This window comes from Ranitomeya variabilis, chromosome 3, assembly GCF_051348905.1.
Source record: "Ranitomeya variabilis isolate aRanVar5 chromosome 3, aRanVar5.hap1, whole genome shotgun sequence".
NCBI lineage: Eukaryota > Metazoa > Chordata > Amphibia > Anura > Dendrobatidae > Ranitomeya > Ranitomeya variabilis.
This window is the reverse complement of record NC_135234.1, coordinates 523355077-523379467: the sequence shown is the minus strand read 5'-3', so window position 1 is coordinate 523379467 and position 24391 is coordinate 523355077. Positions and strand designations below refer to the sequence as shown.

Sequence of the window (24391 nt, the reverse complement as noted above, 5' to 3'; positions counted from 1 at the left end):
ACAGCTTTTTGGGCAAAGGCATCAACATAGAGTTTACAGTAGAAAAAAATAGGCATTCAAAGAAAAGAACACTGTCCCTACAGTCAAACATGGTGGAGGTTCCCTGATGTTTTGGGGTTGCTTTGCTGCCTCTGGCACTGGACTGCTTGACCGTGTGCATGGCATTATGAAGTCTGAAGACTACCAACAAATTTTGCAGCATAATGTAGGGCCCAGTGTGAGAAAGCTGGGTCTCCCTCAGAGGTCATGGGTCTTCCAGCAGGACAATGACCCAAAACACACTTCAAAAAGCACTAGAAAATGGTTTGAGAGAAAGCACTGGAGACTTCTAAGGTGGCCAGCAATGGGTCCAGACCTGAATCCCATAGAACACCTGTGGAGAGATCTAAAAATGGCAGTTTGGAGAAGGGATCCTTCAAATATCAGGGACCTGGAGCAGTTTGCCAAAGAAGAATGGTCTAAAATTCCAGCAGAGCATTGTAAGAAACTCATTGATGGTTACCGGAAGCGGTTGGTCACAGTTATTTTGGCTAAAGGTTGTGCAACCAAGTATTAGGCTGAGGGTGCCTATATTTTTGTCTGGCCCATTTTTGGAGTTTTGTGTGAAATGATCAATGTTTTGGTTTTTGCTTCATTCTCTTTTGTGTTTTTTTCATTTAAGACAAATTAAATTAAGATAATAATAACAAAGAATTTGTGATTGCAATCATTTTCAGGAAGGAACAGTATTATCTGACAGAATTGCAGGGGTGTGAATACTTTTGGCCACAACTGTATGGCTTTTCTAGGTTGGGCCATTGCTACATGGCTTCTCTGGACAGGGCCAATACTACACGGCTACTATAACCCAGGCCACTACGACGCAGCTTCTCTAGCCTGGGTCATTGCTACACGACTTTTGTAGCCTGGTACATTACACATCCTCCCTAGTCTGTGCCATTTCCACACGACTTGTCTAGATTGGGCCATTACCACATGGGTTTTTTCTATCCCAGACAATTACTACACTAATTTTCCAGCTCATGCACTACTACACTACTTTTGTAGCCTAGGCCACTGCTACACAGATTCTTTAGCCCAGGCCACTGCTACACAGCTTCTCTAGCCCAGGCCCTTAGTATACAGCTTCTCTGTCTTAGGCTGTATACAAAACACGGGGCTGTACAGAAATAAGCTCCTCCTGACTAGCGACCATTATAGGCAGAGACAGAAAACAACTACACCTTTCCACCCTGTATCCATAGCTTCCACCTACTGCCAGTACTATGATAGCAGAATTACTTGTGTTTCTAAGACTATGTGCACACTGAGGGACCGATTCACCATGACCAGTGTTGTTCATGCTGGTCTTAATGGGTAGTTGTGCTGGAGTAAGGCGCTCCTGATATATGATGAGGCGTACACCTTTGCATAATCAAGAGTGTCTGATGAGTGGCATGCACCCTTCAAGTCTCTGCTGGAGTAAGAATTTTTTTGTAGCGAACCCCACTGCTCATCATGAATTTCACGAGCAGAGATTGCCTCGCCCTGTCTCAGCTTTGCCCACTTTGTCTCTGTTGGTTGAAAATTGTGGAGAACACCAAGTGTTTCAAAACTTTAACACAGCCTTGAGTTGCATCAAAATTGTGCAACTTTTCAAAGATTTTTACGTGAAAGCTTTTATGAATCGGGTACAGAGTCTGTTCACTGAGTTTTTGTAGTAAAAACTGAGTAGAAACTAAGGTCCTGATTCATCAAGACCGGCATTGTTCACACCTGTCAATGATCCTGATTCATTAAGAGACGTACCCAACCTCGCCGCAAATCTTACTCCTGTTGGGGACTGGAGTAAAATTTGCGGCTTAGCGAATGCCATCGCTCCTAATGAATTAGACGAGTAGGGGTCTCCACGCCCCTGTCCCAGCTGCACCCACGTGTCAGAGCTGGGTTAATATGGTGCCAGAATTTTAGCACAGCCTCGCTTGTGCCAAAATTTTGCAAATTTAAAAAGCTTTTTACATCAGAATTCTAGTGTACAAACTCATAATTAAGGATTCCACATTAATAGGATAATCCAGTATTGTGAGGTTAATGTCGCACCACGATAGTAGCCCCAATATGTTAGGAGCAGTAATCGGGCTGGTATTATAACACTGATTCATGAAGTATCCCTGCACAGACTAAGGGCTTTATGTGGGACTATTTTATTTTTTTCTTATGGGCCTAAGAATTTATGATCCATGCTAGCACAGAGTAGGCATGGACTGTTCCTGCCGCTGATTCTGTGACTTCTGATTTTGTCACATCAACAGAGCAGCGTCTACTCTTCTGCTCTACTCTGTTTGTTGATGGTGTGTGATTGTCGATGTGATACTGATTGACAGCTGGCTCTCCACTGCCTAATTGTGAGGAACTGGCTGTCAATCAGCATGACATCGGCCGTCAATCAGCATGACATCGGCAGTCACGCCCCGTCAACAGAGCAGCCCAAAATAGCTGTTCTGTTGATGTGAGGTCAAATGAAGGAGCAGAATGGCCAGCAGGAGCGGTCTGTGATCCAGTACCTGACTGGAGTGAGATTTGTGGTGTGCTGCACATGCCACTTGTAAGATGCTCCTGATCCATAAAGCCGTGTGCACCTCTTCATGAATTGGAAGCTTTTGACTCCACCATGCCCACTAATCAAGACCAACGTGAACAACGCTGGTCTTGATGAATCGGGCCCACATTCTATACTCCATAGACATTAAGGCCTGATTCATCCAAGCTTTCACACCAGAATTCTAGTGTAAAAGCTTCGAAAAGTTGCAAAACATAGGCGCAATTCGGATTTGCACTAAAATTTAGCGACCTTTGGGATGTTGTTCAGTTCAGTTTCTCCCAGCGTCAGCAGACCCATTGACTTGTATTGGCCTTTGTCATCCATGTTGTCTGAAAAAAATGAACATGTGCAAAGCACCATGGGTTGTAATGGGTACGTGTGGTATCCGTTGACTTTTAGGAATGCTACTTCTAAGAGGTGGCAGTAAAGCTTTAGTCCTCTTCCTCTCTGAATAGGCAATTTGTGTATCTGTGAAAAACAAAATGGATACCACACATACTGGAAACATGGATGTGTGAAGGAGGCTTAAAGGGGTGTTTTTAGTGGGAAAAAGGGTATAGTCAACTGGGGTCTGACAAATTTACTAAAGAGATTGTTGTAAATTATAACATAAATATACTGTTGCTACTTTATAAATTTGGGGTATCCAGCATAGTGAAATGTCAGTCTCCCAAAATCTGCACTATGAGCTATACTTGCAGGGAACCAAATTATTTTCAGTAGGGAAAAATTAAACACATTGTTGCGGACATCTTGTGCTGAATGTGGCTAAGTATTTTTAACATTGATCGCATAAGAATCAACATGACTTGTGCATGGCCTGCTTAGCTTGCTTTGTTCTTTGTCATTTTTTTCCTTTAGGAAAACCATTATGGATGCCATAAGTACTGTGATAGAAAACCATTACGGACACTATATGCAGAAAATGAGAATGGATCGGACCTCCAAAAATCATACATCGATCTAATGCTTCTAGGCAAAAATATATAGAACTGACCATGAAGTTCTTAGTTTAACATTCTGATCAGACTGTGTGAAACCCACTGCCACGTCACGGCGAATCTCTGTGGGTCCTAATTTTTTATTGCCTTAATGTAGCAGCGTTGTGCGCTAACCACCGCCGCAGTGACAATGCCCCAGCAGGGCAAGCGGTCTCGTTCCCCACAGCGCCCGTACTACACGACTTGGGTCTCCATGACTCCAGACCACAGCGCCACAAGCAGAAAACCACAGCAACAATGGCCGCCACACAGCACCAACACCAAATGAAAGGAGCATTGACACTCGCCTTCCTCAAGCTCAAAATCCATACAGAAAACTCAGCACACTGGCAAGAGAAATTGACATGCTGTGGATTTGAAAAACGCACAAAGTTTACCCAGTGATTAAAAGAAGCACAGTGTGCATGAGATTTCTATAAATCCCATCCACATTGCTAGAATTCTAAGATGCTGCATTTTTGACACAGAAAAAACATACAGAGTCAAAAATGCATCAAAAGCTTATTGTGGGAACGTAGTCTAAGGGTATGTTTCCACAGTCAGGAATGGCTCAGTATTTGCTCAGGATTTGAGGCAGATGAAATCTGCACCAAATCTGCATCTGAGGACACTGGCAGGTCACTTGTGTTTTTGATGCGTTTTTTACATACGTTTTCGATGCACTTTTTCTGCATGTGTTTTTTTGTCACTTGAAATAAAGCTTCTTGAAAGTTGGCTTCTGGGAAGAAAAAAAAAAGTGATTTCCTGTTTGCAGCTATATTGGGGTATGTTCAACGCTATGCTGTGGGTTGGACGTTGTGTACATCTGCAGCATCCAGATGTTACAGCATAGTGCATGGGGTTTCAAGAAATCCCATGCCCACTGTGTGTGCACCGATGCCCGCGCCTCACCCGCAGAGACGGACATGCGTCTTTCCAGACCACAGCATGTCAATTTATGTAGTGGAGACGCTCAGTTTCCGCTGGGTAAATGACCCATTCACTATCATTAGATGCGGCAAAGCTGCATTATCTTCCTAATCACATGCGTATTTAGTGTGGGAACGCAGCTCACTACACATGTGAACTAATTTACATAATGGTGAATCTTGTGACACAGCCGGACATACATGACACAGGAAGTGTTACCTCTGTCACAACCCTCTGTTTGACCATCCTCTTTCCCAAATGGTATTGGGGATGCAATTTGTATACATCCCCCGTTATATCATACGCAAAGTGGAGTCTGAAACCCCAGGATCTCGTTTATTTATTATTTATTATTTATCAGGTTTATTTCTTCTCAGCTCAGACTCAAGGTTTCCCATTATATAGCCAAGTTTTTCATACATAAAATACACAAGCTATATTAAGTTACATTCTGTAGAAAAAAGAAATAACCTCACCATGCCAATGTTGTTCGGGATACACCGGAAAGTTGCTGAACGGCTGCCAATTCCTGATGGAGAAGCTCAGCTATTGTAGAACCGATGAAGAAAAAGGATTTTCCTGCACTTTCATGCATAAAATTAATCTTTTCATTAAAAATTAATTTAAAAACGGTAGGATCCATCATGAGGATAAAAACGCGTTTCTGACGCACGCTATGCCCTTAGTCATAGTTGATCATAGTCCCTGCAGGAAAATCCTTCTTGGTTCTAAATTACATTGTAATGTAGCTCTGAGCAGCACAACAATATCAGTAAATAGGCCCCAAAGCAGAATTAGGGTGGGTACAAAATGAAAGGCAAGTAATGTGTTAATATTGCGCTGGCAGATGACAGCTTCATAGTGTGCATAAACCAAAGGTGCACAACTGAAGCCAACAGAGAACACTTAGAATACCACAGGTACTACTGCCGTATTTTATACTACATCTGCATCAGTTTTCTACTGTATGAAACTTTCACAGTCGAGCCCAAACTTCTGAGACTGACACAAATTTTGGTTTTCACACTTTGCCGCTTCAGTATTTTTAGGTCTTTTAGTCAGATATTGAAGACTAAATATAAGTATTTCATTAGTTTTCATACTTTTATTGATAAATATATCAAGTTTATGCAATGGCTGAATATCACAATTTTGCTCTTTATATTTCTAGACTTTTGTAATTTGCCCTGGATATCAGCTTATGGGCCAGACCCTGACTGATGGCAACCCAGTATTGCCTAATCAATGCTTGGAATTTATCCTCATCTCTGCGGTTATATTTGTCCAACCACTTTTTGAGGATTGACCAAAGATTCTCAATGGGATTGAAATCTGCAGACTTTCCAGGCCATGTACCCAATATGTCAATGTTATGTTCACCGAGCCACTTAGTCACCACTTTTGCCTTATGACATGGAGCTCCATCATGCTGGAAAAACATTGCTCATGACCAAATTACTCTTGGATTGTAGGGAGAGGTTGCTCTTGGACAATGAGTATATACCGTTCTTTATTCATAAAAAAATGAGCCCACTCTCTGGGATGAAACGCAATCCCGCACATGAATGCACTTGGGGTGCTTTACTGTTGGCAGGTGCCCCAAAGGGTCTGGAGGGGGCTTCATCAGAGAACACATCTTTGCCTGAAATACACAGATTGGACTGCAGAGGACAGGGGTAAAGTCATGCTCTGTGATGAAGCCCCTTGGCTGATTTGGACATGATTTCCCACAAAAGAAAAGGCGAGCGCTACCGTGAGTTCTGTGTGTCACGCCAACGGTAAAGGCCATTCATGGGTGGGGGTGTCGTTCATGAAAGGTACTGGGACCACTCACAATTGTGCCCAAGAACGCTGCCATGAACAAAGAATGGCATGTACTCATCCTCCAAGAGCAAGTTCTCCAACCATCCCAGAGCGATCTGGTGAGGAACAAGTATTCATCCAGCATCATGGAAAACCATGTCAGAAAGCAAAAGTGAGAGGAGCTCGGTGTACAAAACACTGAGATCTGGAGTCCATGGCGGGAAAATGGCCAGATCTCAATCCAACCGAGATCCTGCAGACAATCCCCAAAAGGCCAAACAAAGCACAGAAATGGTGACTAAGCGCAAAGATCAGGCCTAAACTGGCGGCCATCAGTCAGCAACGGCCCAGAAGCTGATATCCGACACGTAGGGCGAAGTGTAACAGCTTGGGAAAGTAAGGGTCAGCACTGTAAGTACTGAGGACTCGCAGAAACCTGACGGTAATACAAGGTCCCAATCATATGGAATGCTTATACATCAGTAACCATGGAAACATCTGACTAAAGGCTGCAAACACTGAAGAGGCAAATTGTGGAAAATCCAAACTTGTGTCAGTTTCAAACCAGACAGAATTCTAATGTATTAGTATAGGAACTCTGACCGCAGAACCCGACGGCGCCATAGTCTCCAGAAAGCTACGAGTCCCATGGGTGAGACCTGCACCACCAGAGTGTGGCTATTCCATCAGTGTGCGAGAAGGGAAGGCCGCGCCATACGGTAGGGAAACTTGGTGACTGCTTCCCTAGCTGAGAGCAGCTGTATGGAGGGGCAGAGACCCTGACTCCAGCAATGCTTACAGGGCTGAAGCTCTCTGATGCTGAGCTCTGTATAGCCCCGCCCACGCCGCTGATTGGCAGCTCTCTGTGTACACTGTGCATAGGCAGAGAGCAGCCAATCAGCGGTGGGGGAGGGGTTACATACAGGCTCACTAGTCCTGTAGTGATAAGCTCCGGGACTGGAATCAGGGTCCCTGGCACTACACCATGATGTGGTGGGCTTCATGTAACCTGCTTACACAATGCCGGCCACTCTCTGCTCCCCTCCAGCACTTTCCCAGCTCCCTCCCCCATCACACAGTGACCCTGCAATAACCCAGTGTGCGGCCCTGCCTGACTACAGAGGGCAGTACACAGCCTAGCTGCCTGCTCATCGCCGTTATTGTGGGGTCTCTGCGCCGCCAGTATCGGCACGGAGCCTGCAGCTGGGGGCTGCATTTATTTCTCTCTCTGGCACTAAGTGGGCGGGCCGAGGGCCGGGCTGTTGGCGTTGTTGTCATGGCTACAATAAGGCCTGCCAATCCCCTCCCAGCTCACCAATTCCCGCCCACCTTACTATAGCCACTTCCGCCTTCCACCCCTGGCTCCGCCCCCTGCAGGGCGCGCGTTACCTAGTGACTACTAGGATGAATGATTCGTGGGGCGGCGCTTCTCACGCCCCGCCTTCAAATGGCGAGAGGCAGCTGCTATTTGCTGTCTCTCAGTGACAGGTGGCTTCTGGGATTGATAGTTTTCTAGTGACAAGAGCTGCGCTGTCAAAATGTCATGTCCGCGTTCACGAGCAGGAGGCGTGCACGAGCAGCGCTCACTGCCGGCGTAACTGTGTGTGTCGGCACGGGTATAGCGCTGATGCCTCCTAGTGGGAGGAGCCTGGCACTGAGCGCTGTAAATAAACCAGGGGCTGGGGAACCGGCGGCAGCAGCTCTGAGGTGACACTGCGCATGCGGCACAGACAGGAATGTTTCCCAAGTGTTTGTAGCGTAAGTGCTGTGTCTCCGAGCCCCGCAGCCGGCACACACCGAGCCCTCCGGCCGGCACACGCCGAGCCCTCCGGCAGCCGGCACGCACCGAGCCCTCAGGCACGCACCGAGCCCCGCCGCTCACTGTCGCCAGCAGCTCTCCTTCCTGCCTGCTGCATTCTCCGCGGCGCCACCCTCTCCCCGCCCCCTTACACACACACACCCCACAGCCTCCTCCACTGTCTTGTTCCCGAGTTGCCCAGTAGACAGCCATTCAATCAGCTGCTGAGCCCCCCGGACTGTGCGCCGTGCCGCCGCGCTCGGAGGCTGGATGCCCGGCCCGCCGCTCTCGGGGGCTTCTCCTTTGTGTTCCCGTGCCAGTGGCGGCTGCGGCCGTGTGCTCGGTGTGTGCCCAGGATGCTGACCCCCAGCCCCGGCGAGCAGGCTCACATGGTGACCTACGTGGAGGAGTACCTGGACTCCATCGAGTCTCTGCCGTTCGACCTGCAGAGAAATGTGTCCCTGATGCGGGAGATAGACGCCAAGTACCAGGGTAAGCGCCGAGGAACTTTTGCGGCTGTTGTGTCTGGCGGCGGCTCCGGTGTGCAGCCCGCCGTGTGCTCGGTCCTGCTGGGCGGAACAAAGCCGCGGAGCTGCCGAGGTCCCCCGGAGCTGCCGAGGTCCCCGGCGCGGAGCGGGTGGTGGGAGGGCTCCTCATTGTGCTCGGTGCCGCCGCTCATTGTTCCCGGGAGCTCCTTCTGTGTGACATTGTGCGGGGCTCGGTGTGTGCGGGGCCGCAGTGCGCCGCCTGCAGCCCCCTCCTCCGTGCACCGGGGCACTCGCCTCCCCGGAGACAGCCCGGGCTCGGGTACATGCGTCACATTCGGGGAGTCTCGCCGCTGGCTCCGCACGGTAACTTCTTGTGGCAACCTCCGGTACAGTGATGGCGGGAAGGCCGGCACGGCGCTCTCCGCGCTGCTGGGGACGCTGTTTATGTGCTGCAGCACCGCTCTGTGTAGAGGACATATTTATGTTTACTGCTTCGGAAACAAACAACTGAAGTACATGCTACAAAAGCCAGCCGCGCTTTAACCTGGCTGGTGCTCGCTGCTCTGTTTTATAGTGAGGACGTGTTTACGTCATCCTTTCGGCTCCGCCTCCTCATGCCCATTGGACGTTACTTACTACTTTAGAACGTCCCGGGTGCTGGCTGTCTTCTCATTTGCTATCCATTAGCCCCGCCCACTGCTGGCTACTCCGCCTTCGTTTTCGCAGTTTAGTAGTCCCTTTACATTCATTTGGATGTCTCTGCCCGCCCCGCTGCTCTCATTGGCTGGCGGTTTTTCGAGGGGGCGGGCACTAAAGCCTACTTTCCTACAGTACTGATATGGGCAGAAAATACAGGAAAGTATATACGTATTGGCGGCCATGTTTTCTGTGGGCATGATGAGGGATTTCCTTCCACAATGGCTATTGTTGTGTGCTGGGCTCCGACTGTTGGTTGTGTAGGGTAGTGCCGGCCTTCTGTCGTCGTAGTCGCGCCGGTATTAGCAGCACAGTGGCCGGCAGAAAGCTGCCTTTCCGGTGTTCAGGGCTAGGAGCTCCAGCTGTTACTTGTAGAGGGTCTCAGCCGAGAGGGGCTGACACTGGCTGCACAGACAGGGTCTAACTCTGGGGAATCACACATCCTACTGTCAGGCTTCCAGCAGCCGTCACATGACCACACATGTGATTTGCATCCCTACACCCCTGGGGGGCTCGCCATTTGCCTATCGCCTCTCCCAGTGCTACATGACACGGTGGTGGGGTCCCCGTATTAGTTTCCGGCCTGATTTTATACTTGGCCCCTTTTAAAGGGAATGGAAGTGCCATAAAACGCTTCCTGATCGCCATCTTGTCACGTGACTAAAATGCTGGGTTGCCGATCACCCTGGGGTCTCTGAGCCAGAAGTCACTTTTTCCAATGTAAGCCCATGGAGACTTGTTCTGACGCTACATAGACTCACAAACTCCAGTGCGATCCATCACCCCGGAATCTGCATCATATGAGTCAGAAGAGGGACGGGGCGGCGTGGGGAACATGGCTATCGGTGACTGTTAATGCTCCGACACTACACATACAGGTTTAGGGCAGACAGGATCATGGGGTGCATTAAAGAGGTCTGGATACACATGATGAGACCATTATACTGCCTCTGTACAAATCCCTAGTTAGACCGTGCATGGAGTACTGTGTACAGTTTTGGGCACCGGTGCTCAGGAAGGATATAATGGAACTAGAGCGAGTACAAAGGAGGGCAACAAAATTAATAAAGGGAATAGAGGAACTACAATACTCAGAGAGATTAGCAAAATTAGGATTATTTCGTCTAGAAAAAAGACGACTGAGAGGTGATCTAATAACCATATATAAGGGGACAATACAAATATTTCTTTGAGGATCTGCTTATACCAAGGAAGGTGACGGTCACAAGGGGGCTTTTTTCGCCTTATGTTACTATGTAAATAAAGTGTGCAACTTATTATAGAGAGATCTTTAAATTGGATGTGACATGTATTCCTGTCATGTGAAAATAAAAAAAATCACACAGGTGGCTCAGTGGTTAGCATTGTTGCATTTCAGTGCTGGGGTCCTGGGTTCAAATCCAACAAAGGACAACATCTGCAGGGAGTGTGTGTGTGTCCTTCCCGTGTTTGCCTGGGTTTCCTCTGAGAACAGAATATATTTGGGTAAAAAGATGTATAACTGGGCCAAGATAATAATAATAATAATAATAATTTTTATTTATATAGCGCCAACATATTCCGCAGCGCTTTACAACTTATAGAGGGGACTTGTACAGACAATAGACATTACAGAAATCACAGCTCAAAACAGATACCAGTAGGAGTGAGGGCCCTGCTCTCAAGCTTACATCCTATGAGGAAAAGGGGAGACACGAGAGGTGGATGGTGACAATTGCTTTAGTTATTTGGACCAGCCATAGTGTAAGGCTCGGGTGTTCATGTAAAGCTGCATGAACCAGTTGACAGCCTAAGTATGTAGCAGTACAGACACAGAGTGCTGTTAACTGCATAAAGTGTATGAGAACATGATGCGAGGAACCTGATTATGTTTTTTTTTTTTGTTTTTTTTTTTATTAGGCCACACAGGGATAGTTAGGTTAATGCGTTGAGGCGGTAGGCCAATCTGAACAAATGCGTTTTTAGGGCACGCTTAAAACTGTGGGGATTAATCGTATTAACCTGGGTAGTGCATTCCAAAGAATCGGCGCAGCACGTGTAAAGTCTTGGAGACCTGGAGTGGGAGGTTCTGATTATTGAGGATGCTAACCTGAGGTCATTAGCGGAGCGGAGGGCACGGGTAGGGTGGTAGACTGAGACCAGAGAGGAGATGTAGGGTGGTGCTGAGCCATGGAGTGCTTTGTGGATGAGGGTAGTAGTTTTGTACTGGATTCTGGAGTGGATGGGTAGCCAGTGTAATGACTGGCACAGGGTAGAGGCATTGGTGTAACGGTTGGTGAGGAATATGATCCTGGCAGCAGCATTCAGGACAGATTGGAGCGGGGAGAGTTTGGAAAGAGGGAGGCCGATTAGTAGAGAGTTACAATAGTCCAGACGAGAATGAATAAGTGAGACAGTAAGAGTTTTTGCAGAGTCGAAAGTAAGAAAAGGGCGAATTCTAGAAATGTTTTTGAGATGCAGATAAGAAGAGCGAGCCAATGATCGGATGTGGGGGGTGAATGAAAGCTCGGAATCAAGGATGACCCCAAGGCAGCGGGCATGTTGCTTTGGAGTAATGGTGGAACCACACACGGAGATGGCAATGTCAGGCAAAGGTAGGTTAGTAGAGGGAGGAAACACGAGGAGTTCAGTTTTTGACAGGTTCAGTTTCAGATAGAGGGAGGACATGATGTTAGAGACAGCAATGAGACAATCACGTGTTTTCTAAGAAGGTCGGCGTGATAACAGGAGAAGAGGTGTATAATTGGGTGTCGTCAGCATAGAGATGGTACTGGAAACTAAATCTACTGATTGTTTGTCCAATAGGGGCAGTGTACAAAGAGAAGAGGAGGGGGCCTAGGACTGATCCTTGAGGAACCCCAACAGTAAGGGGAAGGTGAGAGGAGGAGGAACCAGCAAAACATACAGTGAAGGAGCAATCAGAGAGATAGGAGGAGAACCAGGAGAGAACGGTGTCCTTGAGGCCGATGGAGCGGAGCATAGTGAGGAGGAGCTGATTATCCACAGTGTCGAATGCTGCGGAGAGATCCAAGAGAATTAGCATGGAGTAATGACCATTAGATTTAGCTGTTAGTAGGTCATTAGAGACTTTAGTGAGGGCAGTTTCAGTCTAGTGTAAAGAGCGGAAGCCAGATTGAAGAGGGTCGAGAAGAGAGTTATCTGAGAGATAGCGGGTAAGACGGGAGTGGACCAGGCGTTCGAGGAGTTTAGAGATGAAGGGAAGATTAGAGACAGGTCTATAATTAGCGGCACAGTTTTGGTCGAGGGAGGGTTTTTTAAGTAATGGATGTATGATGGCATGCTTAAATGAGGAGGGAAAAATACTGGGAGTGAGGGAAGATTGAATATTTTTGTTAGGTGAGAGGTGACAGCTGGGGAAAGGGACTGGAGGAGATGTGATGGAATGGGGGTCACTGGTGCATGTGGTCGGGCGAGAAGATGCAAGGAGCCTGCTTACTTCTTCTTCTGTAACTGGTTCAAAGTCAGAGAGTGAACTAGATGCAGTGGGGGAGGGAGGACAGTGCATGGTATGAAGAGATTGGGAGATGATTTCCTGTCGAATGTGGTCAATTTTTTCTTTGAAGTAATTGGCCAGATCGTCAGCGCGGAGATCTGTGGTTGGGGCCTGCTCTCTTGGGTTGAGTAGGGACTGGAAAGTGTCGAAGAGACGTTTAGGGTTATTGGACAGTGAGGTGATGAGGGTGTTGAAATAGGTTTGTTTGGAGAGGTGAAGGGCAGAGTTGTATGGTTTTAGCATGAGTGAGATAGTGAGTGCAGGGCGGAGGGACAGCATTATCTAATCCCGGGCTGTATCTGCCATTATTTGTGTCATTACCTATACCGTGTATAGACTTTTGGAGTCCTCTTTGGGCACATGTATATAGTGCACGTCCTCTTTATATTACCTTGCCCCATCTATACATCTTTTTATCCAAATCTAGCCACTTAGCTATTCCCCTTCCTGGGCAGGCCCGGCCCTCTGCATCATTGGGTTCAGAAATCCGCATGTGCCACCCTAGGATGGAACATTACATTACATTTACATTGGTGATCTGAAACATTTAAGTGTTACAAACATTGAAAAGAATAGAAAATCAGGAAGGGACAAACACATTTCACACCACTGTATTTGTAACTTTGTTACCTTTTCCTGTTATGTATACACCTATTCGGCTTTTGGGCTGACTTATGTTTGTGTTGTGGATATGCCACACTATTTTCATATGATCTGATTGAGCTTTTTAAATTTTTTATTTTTTTTGGCATTAAAAAAGAAATTAGAGTTTAAAAAACCCCATCAGTTAAATGCCGCTGTCAAACTCTGACAGCGACATTTAACGCGTGTTTCCGGCAATCACTCTGGAAATCCAACCCATTGGTGACCCCGTCACGTGATCGTGGGTCAAAGATGGGTCGGCGTGACAACCAGAGGTCTCCTGCAGACACATTTGCTTGTCAGTGACAGATTGCTATGAGCGCTGCCCGGTGGTTGGCACTCATAGCAAGTCAGCAATTCTGCTACATACAGGCGATCTGATCATTGCCTGCATGTAGCAGAGCCGATCAGGCTATGCCAGCTTGTAGTCTCCCATCGAGGCTATTGAAGCATGGCAAAAGTAAAAAAAAAAAAATGCTTTTAGAAATATAAAAAAAAATACAAAAGTTGAAATCGCCCCCCTTTTGCCCCATTCAGCATAAAACAATAAAGAAAAATCAAACATGCACATATTTGGTATCGCCGCGTTCAGAATCTATTTAAAAAAAAAAAACTAACCTGATCGCTAAATGGCGTAATGAGAATAAAATTAAAAACCCCAGAATTACTTTTGTTGGTCGCCACAACATTGCATTAAAATTAAATCATGGGTGATGAAAAGATCATGTCTGCACCAAAATGGTGTCATTAAAAACGTCAGCTCGGCACACAAAAAATAAACCCTCACCCAACCCCAGATCATGAAAAATGGAGATGCTACGGGTATCGGAAAATGGTGCCGATTTTTTTTCACTACATAAATAAAACAGAACCTATACATGTTTGATGTCTACGAACGTGTAATGACCTGAGAATAATAATGTCAGGTCTGTTTTTTAGGATTTGGTGAACATGGTAAAAAAAAAAAAAAAATTTGGCTTTTTTTTTTTTTTTTTTTGCAGTTTCACTGTACTTGGATTTTTTTTCCCGTTTTCTAGTTCACGATATGGTAAAAACAATGGTGTCGTTCAAAAGTACAACTCGTGACGCAGAAAACAAGCCCTCACATGGCCATATTGACGTAAAAATAAAGTTATGGCTCCTGGAAGTAGGGGAGCGAAAAACAGAAACGCAAAAACGAAAAAGGCTCTCATGAAGGGGTTAAATTTATATTTTTTTGGGGGGGGATTGAAAAAGCAGTCTTAATAAAAATTGCTAAAAAAGAAACCCACATGCAATACTTGGTTGCATAGAGCCTCAGAGCTTGCTGCCTGGATTTGTTGACTTGTCCTGCAGTGACTAACGCCAAGTACAGCCACATGAACGTGTCAGCTAATCACTGGTCTCAGCAGTCTTGTGTAGTGATGAGCGAGTATACTCGTTACTTGAGTTTCTCCAAGCATGCTCGGGTGTTCTCCGAGTATTTTGGGCTTGCTCGAAGATTGTTGCCTAACAAACGGGCAAACCCTACATGTATTCAGGCTGAATGGAAAGCAGGATGATCTGTAGTTACCTTGAGTTGCGGTGATGCGCCCTCTGCTGGATGTCCTCATGAACTGGAGCCTTGGAAAAGTTCCCACGCTCGAGTTGATATGAGGACATCCAGCAGAGGGCGCCTCACCGCGACTCAAGGTAACTACAGGTCACCCTGCTTTCCATTCAGTACCCGGGGTTTTACAGGCAGGAGCGAGTGCATTAGCACAGCTCCTGGCTGTAAAATTATTTAACCCCTTCAGATGGATTTACATCGTGGGACATAACGACGGAAGGTATGGAATATTGTTGTTTGTTTTTTTAACTTTGTTTCAGGACGATGGTCTGAAGGTGGATTAAGAGTCTAATAAAATATTACAACACCCTGTGTCTTTATTTCATTAAAAAACTTTTAAGTGTGTGTGTGTTTTATTAACCCTTTATTACTATTGGATTAATAATGGATAGGTGTCATAATTGACGCCTCCATTATTAATCTGGCTTAATGTCACCTTACAATAGCAAGGTGACATTAACCCTTCATTACCCCATATCCCACTGCTACACGGGAGTGGGAAGAGAGTGGCCAAGTGCCAGAATAGGCGCATCTTCCAGATGTGCCTTTTCTGGGGTGGCTGGGGGCAGATGTTTGTAGCCAGGGGGGGCCAATAACCATGGACCCTCTCTAGGCTATTAATATCTGCCCTCAGTCACTGGCTTTACCACTCTGGCGGAGAAAATTGCGCGGGAGCCCACGCCAATTTTTTCCGCCATTTAACCCTTTATTTTAGCAGCTACAGCGGCCAAATTTTGCACATACACACTACTAACATTAGTAGTGTGGAATATGCAAAAAAAAAAAAAAGGGATATGAGATGGTTTACTGTATGTAAACCATGTCTCGTATCATGTCGGGTTTGTGAAGGGGAAATGAAAAGCCGGCAATTGAATTACTGGCTTTTCTGCTATATCGCGCTGAAGTAAATCTAAAATATATATATATATATATATATATATATATATATATATATATATATATATATATATATACACAGTTAGGTCCATATATATTTGGACAGAGACAACATTATTCTAATTTTGGTTATAGACATTACCACAATAAATTTTAAACAAAACGATTCAGATGCAGTTGAAGTTCAGACTTTCAGCTTTCATTTGAGGGTATCCACATTAAAATTGGATGAAGGGTTTAGGAGTTTCAGCTCCTTAACATGTGCCACCCTGTTTTTAAAGGGACCAAAAGTAATTGGACAGATTAAATAATTGTAAATAAAATGTTCATTTCTAGTACTTGGTTGAAAACCCTTTGTTGGCAATGACTGCCTGAAGTCTTGAACTCATGGACATCACCAGACGCTGTGTTTCCTCCTTTTTGATGCTCTGCCAGGCCTTCACTGCGGTGGTTTTCAGTTACTGTTTGTTTGTGGGCCTTTCTGTCTGAAGTTTAGTCTTTAACAAGTGAAATGCATGCTCAATTGGGTTGAGTTCAGGTGGCTGACTTGGCCATTCAAGAATATTCCACTTCTTTGCTTTAATAGACTCCTGGGTTGCTTTGGCTTTATGTTTTGGGTCATTGCCCATCTGTAGTATGAAACGACGACCAATCAGTTTTGCTTCATTTGGCTGGATCTGAGCACACAGTATGGCTCTGAATACCTCAGAATTCATTCGGCTGCTTCTGTCCTGTGTCACATCATCAATAAACACTAGTGACCCAGTGCCACTGGCAGCCATGCATGCCCAAGCCATCACACTGCCTCCGCCGTGTTTTACAGATGATGTGGTATGCTTTGGATTATGAGCTGTACCACGCCTTCGCCATACTTTTCTCTTTCCATCATTCTGGTAGAGGTTGATCTTGGTTTCATCTGTCCAAAGAATGTTCTTCCAGAACTGTGCTGGCTTTTTTAGATGTTTTTTAGCAAAGTCCAGTCTAGCCTTTTTATTCTTGATGCTTATGAGTGGCTTGCACCGTGCAGTGAACCCTCTGTATTTACTTTCATGCAGTCTTCTCTTTATGGTAGATTTGGATATTGATACGCCGACCTCCGGGAGAGTGTTGGTCACTTGGTTGGCTGTTGTGAAGGGGTTTCTCTTCACCATGGAGATTATTCTGCGATCATCCACCACTGTTGTCTTCCGTGGGCGCCCAGGTCTTTTTGCATTGATGAGTTCACCAGTGCTTTCTTTCTTTCTCAGGATGTACCAAACTGTAGATTTTGTCACTCCTAATACTGTAGCAGTTTTTCAGATGGGTTTTTTTCTGTTTTCGCAGCTTAAGGATGGCTTGTTTCACCTGCATGGAGAGCTCCTTTGACCGCATGTTTACTTCACAGCAAAACCTTCCAAATGCAATCACCACACCTCAAATCAACTCCAGGCCTTTTATCTGCTTAATACAGAATGACATAATGAAGGGATTACCCACACCTGTCCATGATATAGCCTTGGAGTCAATTGTCCAATTACTTTTGGTCCCTTTAAAAACAGGGTGGCACATGTTAAGGAGCGGAAGCTCCTAAACCCTTCATCCAATTTTAATGTGGATACCCTCAAATGAAAGCTGAAAGTCTGACCTTCAACTGCATCTGAATTGTTTTGTTTAAAATTCATTGTGGTAATGTCTATAACCAAAATTAGAAAAATGTTGTCTCTGTCCAAATATATACGGACCCAACTGTTGTTGTGTGTGTGTGTGTATGTATATATATATATATATATATATATATATATATATATACACACACACACACACACACACACACACACACACACACACACACACACACACACTATATCTTTTAACGAACATGTCGGTTTTGCAAGCCTGCGAGAAAATCTCGCAGTACGGAATGCCGTATGGATTACATACGGAGGATGACATGCGCAAAATACGCTGCCACACCCTGCCTATGGATGACATACGGATCACTATTTTGGGAACATTTCTGCGTATTACGGCCGTAAAAAACGGACCGTATTTACATACGCTGAGTGTGACGCCGGCTTAACCCTAATCCTCATTACCCTATTGCCAACGCACCAGAGCAATCGGGAAGAGTGAAGGCAAAGCTTCAGAATTGTTGCATTAATGTGATACTCCACTTCTGGGGGGCTGCAGTCTGGTATTTTTAGGTTGGTAAAGGCCATGGACCCTCCCAACCTGATAATAACAACTCTCAGTTGCTCTCTTGCTGGTTATCAAAAATGATGGGGGGGGGAGAACCTACATTTTTTTTTTTAATGTACTTATTAGGTCAATACATGTGGTCTGGGGCATGCAGTGCCTGGAAAAAATCTTCATTGTAATGCTACCCCCCTCCCATCAGAGTCAGCTCTGTCCCCGGAATCCTGCGCCTTGCAATCCTTTCACTATACGTACTGATTCCTCCCTTCTTTGGGCACTGCATTCCGGGATCTTCTACGCAGGTGCTGGTGACTTCCGCTCCAGTGACCTCCAGTGTGTGCGCCCATAAGGTGCTCTCCCCACTTCCTCCCTGCATAGTCAGTTATGTACATATGGTTGAGAAGCGATGACTATGCAGGGAGGTAGGGGAGAGCACTTTATCGGTGGGCACACTGGAGGTCACAGTGACTCCCCGGGATCCCTGAATGCAGTGCCCACAGAAGGGAGGAAGAGGTACGTATTTTGGAGGGAGCGCAGGCGCAGGACTCCGGGGCCATAACTGACATGTGTGTGAGGGGTAAGTATTACAATGAAGACAGGGGGGCCACAGATTTCTTCCAGCACCGCATGCCTGGGAGCCTTAGCATAAATAAAGAATATAACATCTCTCAGCAACAAGACCATTAATATGAGGCATGCAGGTAGAACTAGTGTAACATTTCTATTACCTGTATGCCCATATTAATAGGTCATATACTTCCCGGGTGGATGACGGATTCCCTTTAAGCGCCTAAAAATTCTGCTTTCTATTCCGGTACGTGTCACATGGATGGCACACAGATGACGCACATGTACACAAGTATGTAAAATCGTGACAAGTGAAGGGGCCTTAGTAATTCTAAAATGTTAGGCTCATTCAGATGTCTGTGAAAATCAATCCAAAATCAAACTGCAATGCACGTGCTGCCGTGCTCTGGTCGAGAGATCCGTGGCCAGTCCGTGTTTTAGCTGTCCGTACTCGTACTGATAGCCACGGACGTCTGAATGAGCCCTTCCTGGCATACTTCGCTTTTCAAACATGATTGCCGATGAGGAAGAATAATTACATTGACATGGATTGTGAGTTGAACATGGAGAATCCCATGCGCATTGTGTGTGCAAATAGCTTGGAAAACTCAAAACGAACCTGTGACGGTGGCTTTTGCACGACCTCCTGTCTTATCTAAATGGGTTTTACATCGTTCAGCAATTTATTTCAAGTGATTGTGCAGTTAGTTTTTAACCGCTCAGGGCTTCAAAATTTGTGTTAAAAATTTAGTGCTCTCAGATTTTATGTTAAACAAGTTCCAGTCCGCGCACTAGTGGCTTTTGGTTGTGACAGCCTGTCCGTCATTGCGGGCAGGATCTGGGTTGAGATGATCAGATGTCTGACGCTCCACGTATTTGCTAACTTCTGCTACGGCTCCTAATCCATTCAGCACTTATCGTACTTATGAAGTGTAACAATTAAATGCAAATACAGATAGTTACATTTCTAGTCAAAAGTTAATGTAGGAATGCTTTCAGAATTTTTTTTTCCTGCGGATTTGGTCACTTGTTCTACACTGAAATCTGTCTACAAACTCCCATTTATAAAGGAAGGGGATCTGACATTGCAGCTCACAAGGTTGTGGATTTGTAAACCACTTCAGTAAATGCAATGTTACTTAATTCACCAGTTTCTATGCAGATTCTGTGGATTTTTGAAACGAGGGCACGTAGCTGCACAAGGATTAGCCCCAGTGAATGGATCAAATCTACATGCTAACCCACTGCAGATAAAACTGCAAATTCGTGACTGAAATCTGAGGGTCAGTCTCTGCTACAAATATATACAGATTTTTTCCAAATGAAACATCCATGTGGTCATACCTTGTCTCAAGTCTTAAAATGTTTAAAATTCCAAAGTGCTTGTAAAAATAAGTGACTTTGTGAATTTTACCTGTTAATAAAAATTCTATCTGCTTTCAAGAACTTAGTGATTTTTAATGCTGTAGGGTTACGTGCCACCATACGGTCTATTGCCAAGGTAAGGAGCTTGTACCACAAGCCGGGTCTATGCTTTAGCTCCTGCTTGTGCTTCTCGGAATCCGTTTCCCTGCGCTTCTACCATGTTACATAGGCAAAGCTGCCCCTGCTAGCTGTACAAGGGAGAAGACCTATCACATCAGTGGAGTTACCATGTCGCTGTAAAAAACTGTCAATCTATATAAGCGCGGTTACCAGGAACCCTGGAGGCAGTGGGGCGGATTACACCTGGAGAAACCACATGAGAACATTCCTTTTTAAAGGGTTTGCCTGGGTTTTAAAATGATTTTATTTCCCCTATAGGCTTGCAGATATAGGATTTAACATAGCGTATGGAGAAATAAATATAACTCCCAGACAACCCTTTTAATACTGCTGATGGGAGCACTATGCACCAAATACAGGACAATACCACACCTAGACAAAACCTTTTTGGTAGTAAATACAACACATGGCAGAAGGGATATGGCCAGGGGAACGCTTGCAACTTTGAACCCTATTTCCTAGCTCCGTTAATAAATACAAAGTGCTACCCAGGAATAACAAGTCAATGTCGAGAGGAGAGTTGAGACAGATTGACCTAAAGTGATTTACTTCTAGGAGGGAGAACTTGTTGCTTGCTATTAAACATTACTTGTTGATGGTCATCCTTGGTCCTTCAAGATGAGAGCCACCCTCGTAGTGGCTTTCTAAGTTACATGGGGATGGTGGGTGGGCGTGCTCAAGTAGTTTGCTTTTTTTCTATTGACTCTAAATTTTGTCATTGTAGAGATCCTGAAAGAGTTGGACGACTACTATGAAAAATTCAGACGCGAATCTGATGCAGTACAGAAGCGGCGCCTTCTGCAGTTCATTCAGAGAGCACTTATTCGTAGCCAAGAACTGGGTGACGACAAAATACAAATAGTTAGCCAGATGGTGGAACTAGTTGAAAACAGGACAAGACAAGTGGACAGTCATGTGGAACTGTTTGAAACATGCCAGGATCTAAATGACAGTACAAGTAACAGCAGCAAGAACGCCCAAGATAAGTCTAAAAACGAGGCGCTCTCACAGACTGAGAAAGCCAGCAATAAAAGATCAAGGAGGCAGAGGAACAATGAAAATCGAGAAAATGCCACCATTAATCATGACCATGATGACCTTACATCAGGAACACCCAAAGAAAAGAAGCCAAAAACATCAAAGAAGAAAAAGAGATCGAAAGCTAAAGCTGAAAGAGAAGCATCACCTGCCGATCTTCCTATTGATCCCAACGAGCCGACCTATTGCCTGTGTAACCAAGTTTCATATGGTGAAATGATTGGTTGTGATAATGAAGAATGCCCCATAGAATGGTTTCACTTTTCTTGTGTTGGACTCAACCATAAACCCAAAGGAAAATGGTACTGTCCTGAATGTAGAGGAGAAAATGAAAAAACCATGGGGAAAGCACTTGAGAAATCAAAAAAAGAGAGGGCATACAACAGGTAGTTGAGTTGCAGTTCCCAAGGGGAGAAAAAAAGCATTGTATTTATTGGCCAGACATACCTTGTGAAGGTGATGAGGATGGCATACTTTTTTCTTGTACCCAAGTTTAGGGATATTCCTGCTATAGTGACAGCAATAACATCACTTCATGCCCATGTTTTATGTCTGAGAACCTAGTGAGCTGGTTTATTGTTCATGCCATGCATGTCTTATGTTCATTGTCTTGGACCCTTTCTGGAGAAGATGGCACTCGGAGTATATCAGTTAGGTGGATGTCTAATGCACTTCTAAAACTCTTAAAAGCACTGTGTCCATCCACTTGTTTTCGCACAGCCCATTGTCTCATTTTCGGTTACATTTTCACCACTACTTTACGGCATATAGTTATGCCAAATTTTCCCTATAAATTGACTTTTGCCAAAAGCCACTGCTTTGTAATGTATTGCCGTGTGCCCCTCGTGTTGGCAGCAGAAGTATAAAAGTAACCCATGTTCTATGACTGCATTATTATACCAACAGACTCCATTTAAGACACCTGGCTTATTTCTAGAGATGCAAAGAAAAATAAACATTTTACATGGCGAATATTTTATACTGAATTCTGGCCTGGAGTCCAGATGAGGCCATTTTAATTAACTATGTTTTTTTATGCAGTCAAACAGTGGTTTATTAATGACTCTCACAGATCAAGCTTTATACAGTCAAAGGTATTAGTGAAGCAATCCTAATTTGTATAAATGTACATTTTAAGTGGCATTGCATTTGATGTATTATAATTGGAAATGCAGCTGAATGCCGTTGTATATCCAATGTGCATTTCCTTCTGTATGTATGAAGATTGTACAGCTGTAATACTTAAAATAAATACAGGTCTATGGAAAGTTATTTTTGTGACTTTCCTTTTTCGGATGCAAGAAGAGCATGGAAATTTGAAAATCACCCCAAACTTTGCACGTTGCATCATGTAAGGCATGGAGTATTATAAAGAAAGGGAGTGAAAGAATTATGGAAAAAAACACCTAGGTCGAACATATAGAAGTGATCATAGAAAACAATTAATTAGTGTTATTCCCCTTTTCATAAATGGGTATTGACTGATAGTGCTTTTAAATACCAGATATTTTGCTATTTTTTTTTTAAAGATATTCAGCCATTCTTGAGAGATTAAGACTTTTCATAGCTTGTTGCTTTGGAGACTGGCCACTGCTGCTAGACAGCAGGACATTGTTTTGAAGCTGGCCAGGATCACGGAAGCGCACTGTTACCTCCTAATCCCAGTCCACTTCAGTGCAGTGTTTACAAACTGGTTAGCAGCGGTGGTCGGTCTCCTAGACAAATGAGCTCAGTCTTTTAAACAAGTGTTTAAAGGAAACCTGTCACCAGAAAAAAAAAAACACTATCAACCAGTTACGGGGTTAATCATCATGTTAATAGCATTATTAACCTGTTAAACGCTGTGAGGAGAAAAAAGAACTTTATTTCCCATGGCAGCATTCGGTTTGTTAACATTCTGAGAATACAGAGCTGCTGCTGTGACGGTGTCCCCAGCCCTAACTGACAGGTGACTCCAATGCAGAGCCAGTGTCAGTCAGGGCCTGGGCCTGGGGCGCCTTACACCCATGCGGGCTGCAAGTAACAGTTGTTGTGGGCTCACCAGGACCAGATGTTTCACAGCTCAATGAGGGAGACCACCATTCAAAAATAAACTCTTTACTGGATGGTAACTTGTATACTAAACGGAAAAACACCAGGTGTATTTCAGGCACCAAAAATCCACACACAAAAGAAATATGAAATGTCTATAGAATAAATTGTACACTTTATTAATACGAAAACATACACAAGAGATAAAATCAATTAAAAACAGAAGAAAAGGTAGGGGATTACCTTTTATGGTAAAGCACAGTCACCATGTCATAATAAAGAAGGTATAGTAGACAAACAACCAAAATGGCAAATTGATGCAAAAATTAAATATAATATGTAGGGTTTACACAGAAGTACAACAAAACAGGTATGGAGCTTAAATTCAATATAGATATTTAGTAGAACTTAGATCCCATGAAAACTATATTAAGGTGCCTGGAAAGACATGTATATGGATCCAATGAGGCATAATATTTATGGCAAATAACTGGTTAAGATAAAGGCAAAAAAACGGAGCAAAAACATCCAAAGCAACATGTTTTAAAATAGGTAACTTCAACACAGTAACATCAATATTTGAACTGTAATGAGTGCTAAACGCACTCTGCAGACACAGAGAGGCAACAAGAAAGGGGAAATGATGATAGCCACACACAGGGGGGGGAAAAATAGCACATACAGTTGTGCCCTTTCACCCCCTTAGAACACTGGGACGCCCAGCCCACAATGGCAGTCACCTACAGGGTCCTTCCGGTATCCCCTTTGCATACAAAACAGAGCTATGGTGCACAAGTGTACGCCGTATTCAATAAGGCTTACCCATTATAGTTGCTTCAAAAGGGTTCCCCCTCCTGGTGTGGCTCCCCTGGACGCGCGTTTCGCATATTCGCTTTATCAACAGGGTCATAATATTGTTGATGATAATGTTGATAAAGCGAATACGCGAAACGCGCGTCCAGGGGAGCCACACCAGGAGGGGGAACCCTTTTGAAGCAACTATAATGGGTAAGCCTTATTGAATACGGCGTACACTTGTGCACCATAGCTCTGTTTTGTATGCAAAGGGGATACCGGAAGGACCCTGTAGGTGACTGCCATTGTGGGCTGGGCGTCCC

General features: G+C 44.8%; 2 protein-coding genes across 4 annotated transcripts in view; one reads left to right on the top strand and one right to left on the bottom strand.

Moving 5' to 3' along the window:
* The window catches only part of CARS2 (cysteinyl-tRNA synthetase 2, mitochondrial), a 114708-nt gene extending 106972 nt beyond the window's left edge, over window positions 1-7736 (bottom strand). Inside the window, exons 1-2 of one of the 3 annotated variants that reach the window (XM_077297007.1) lie at window positions 7684-7736; window positions 4968-5037 (exon numbers count right to left, since the gene is read on the bottom strand). Coding sequence is in view for 1 of the 3 variants with exons in the window: in XM_077297004.1 (XP_077153119.1) it covers window positions 4968-5137 (170 nt within the window). In the remaining 2 variants the exon portion in view is untranslated. Of the gene's footprint in view, window positions 1-4967; window positions 5150-7623; window positions 7640-7683 lie in introns of those variants that run through there. The other 2 variants (XM_077297006.1, XM_077297004.1) reach the window with 2 other exon arrangements.
* A 369-nt stretch (window positions 7737-8105) lies between these two features.
* On the top strand, window positions 8106-22507 carry ING1 (inhibitor of growth family member 1). Its single transcript, XM_077297008.1, has 2 exons — window positions 8106-8584; window positions 20929-22507. The coding sequence occupies exons 1-2, from the start codon at window positions 8449-8451 to the stop codon at window positions 21630-21632; spliced, it is 840 nt and encodes a 279-aa protein (XP_077153123.1). The 5' UTR covers window positions 8106-8448; the 3' UTR covers window positions 21633-22507.
* Window positions 22508-24391: the final 1884 nt, after the last annotated feature.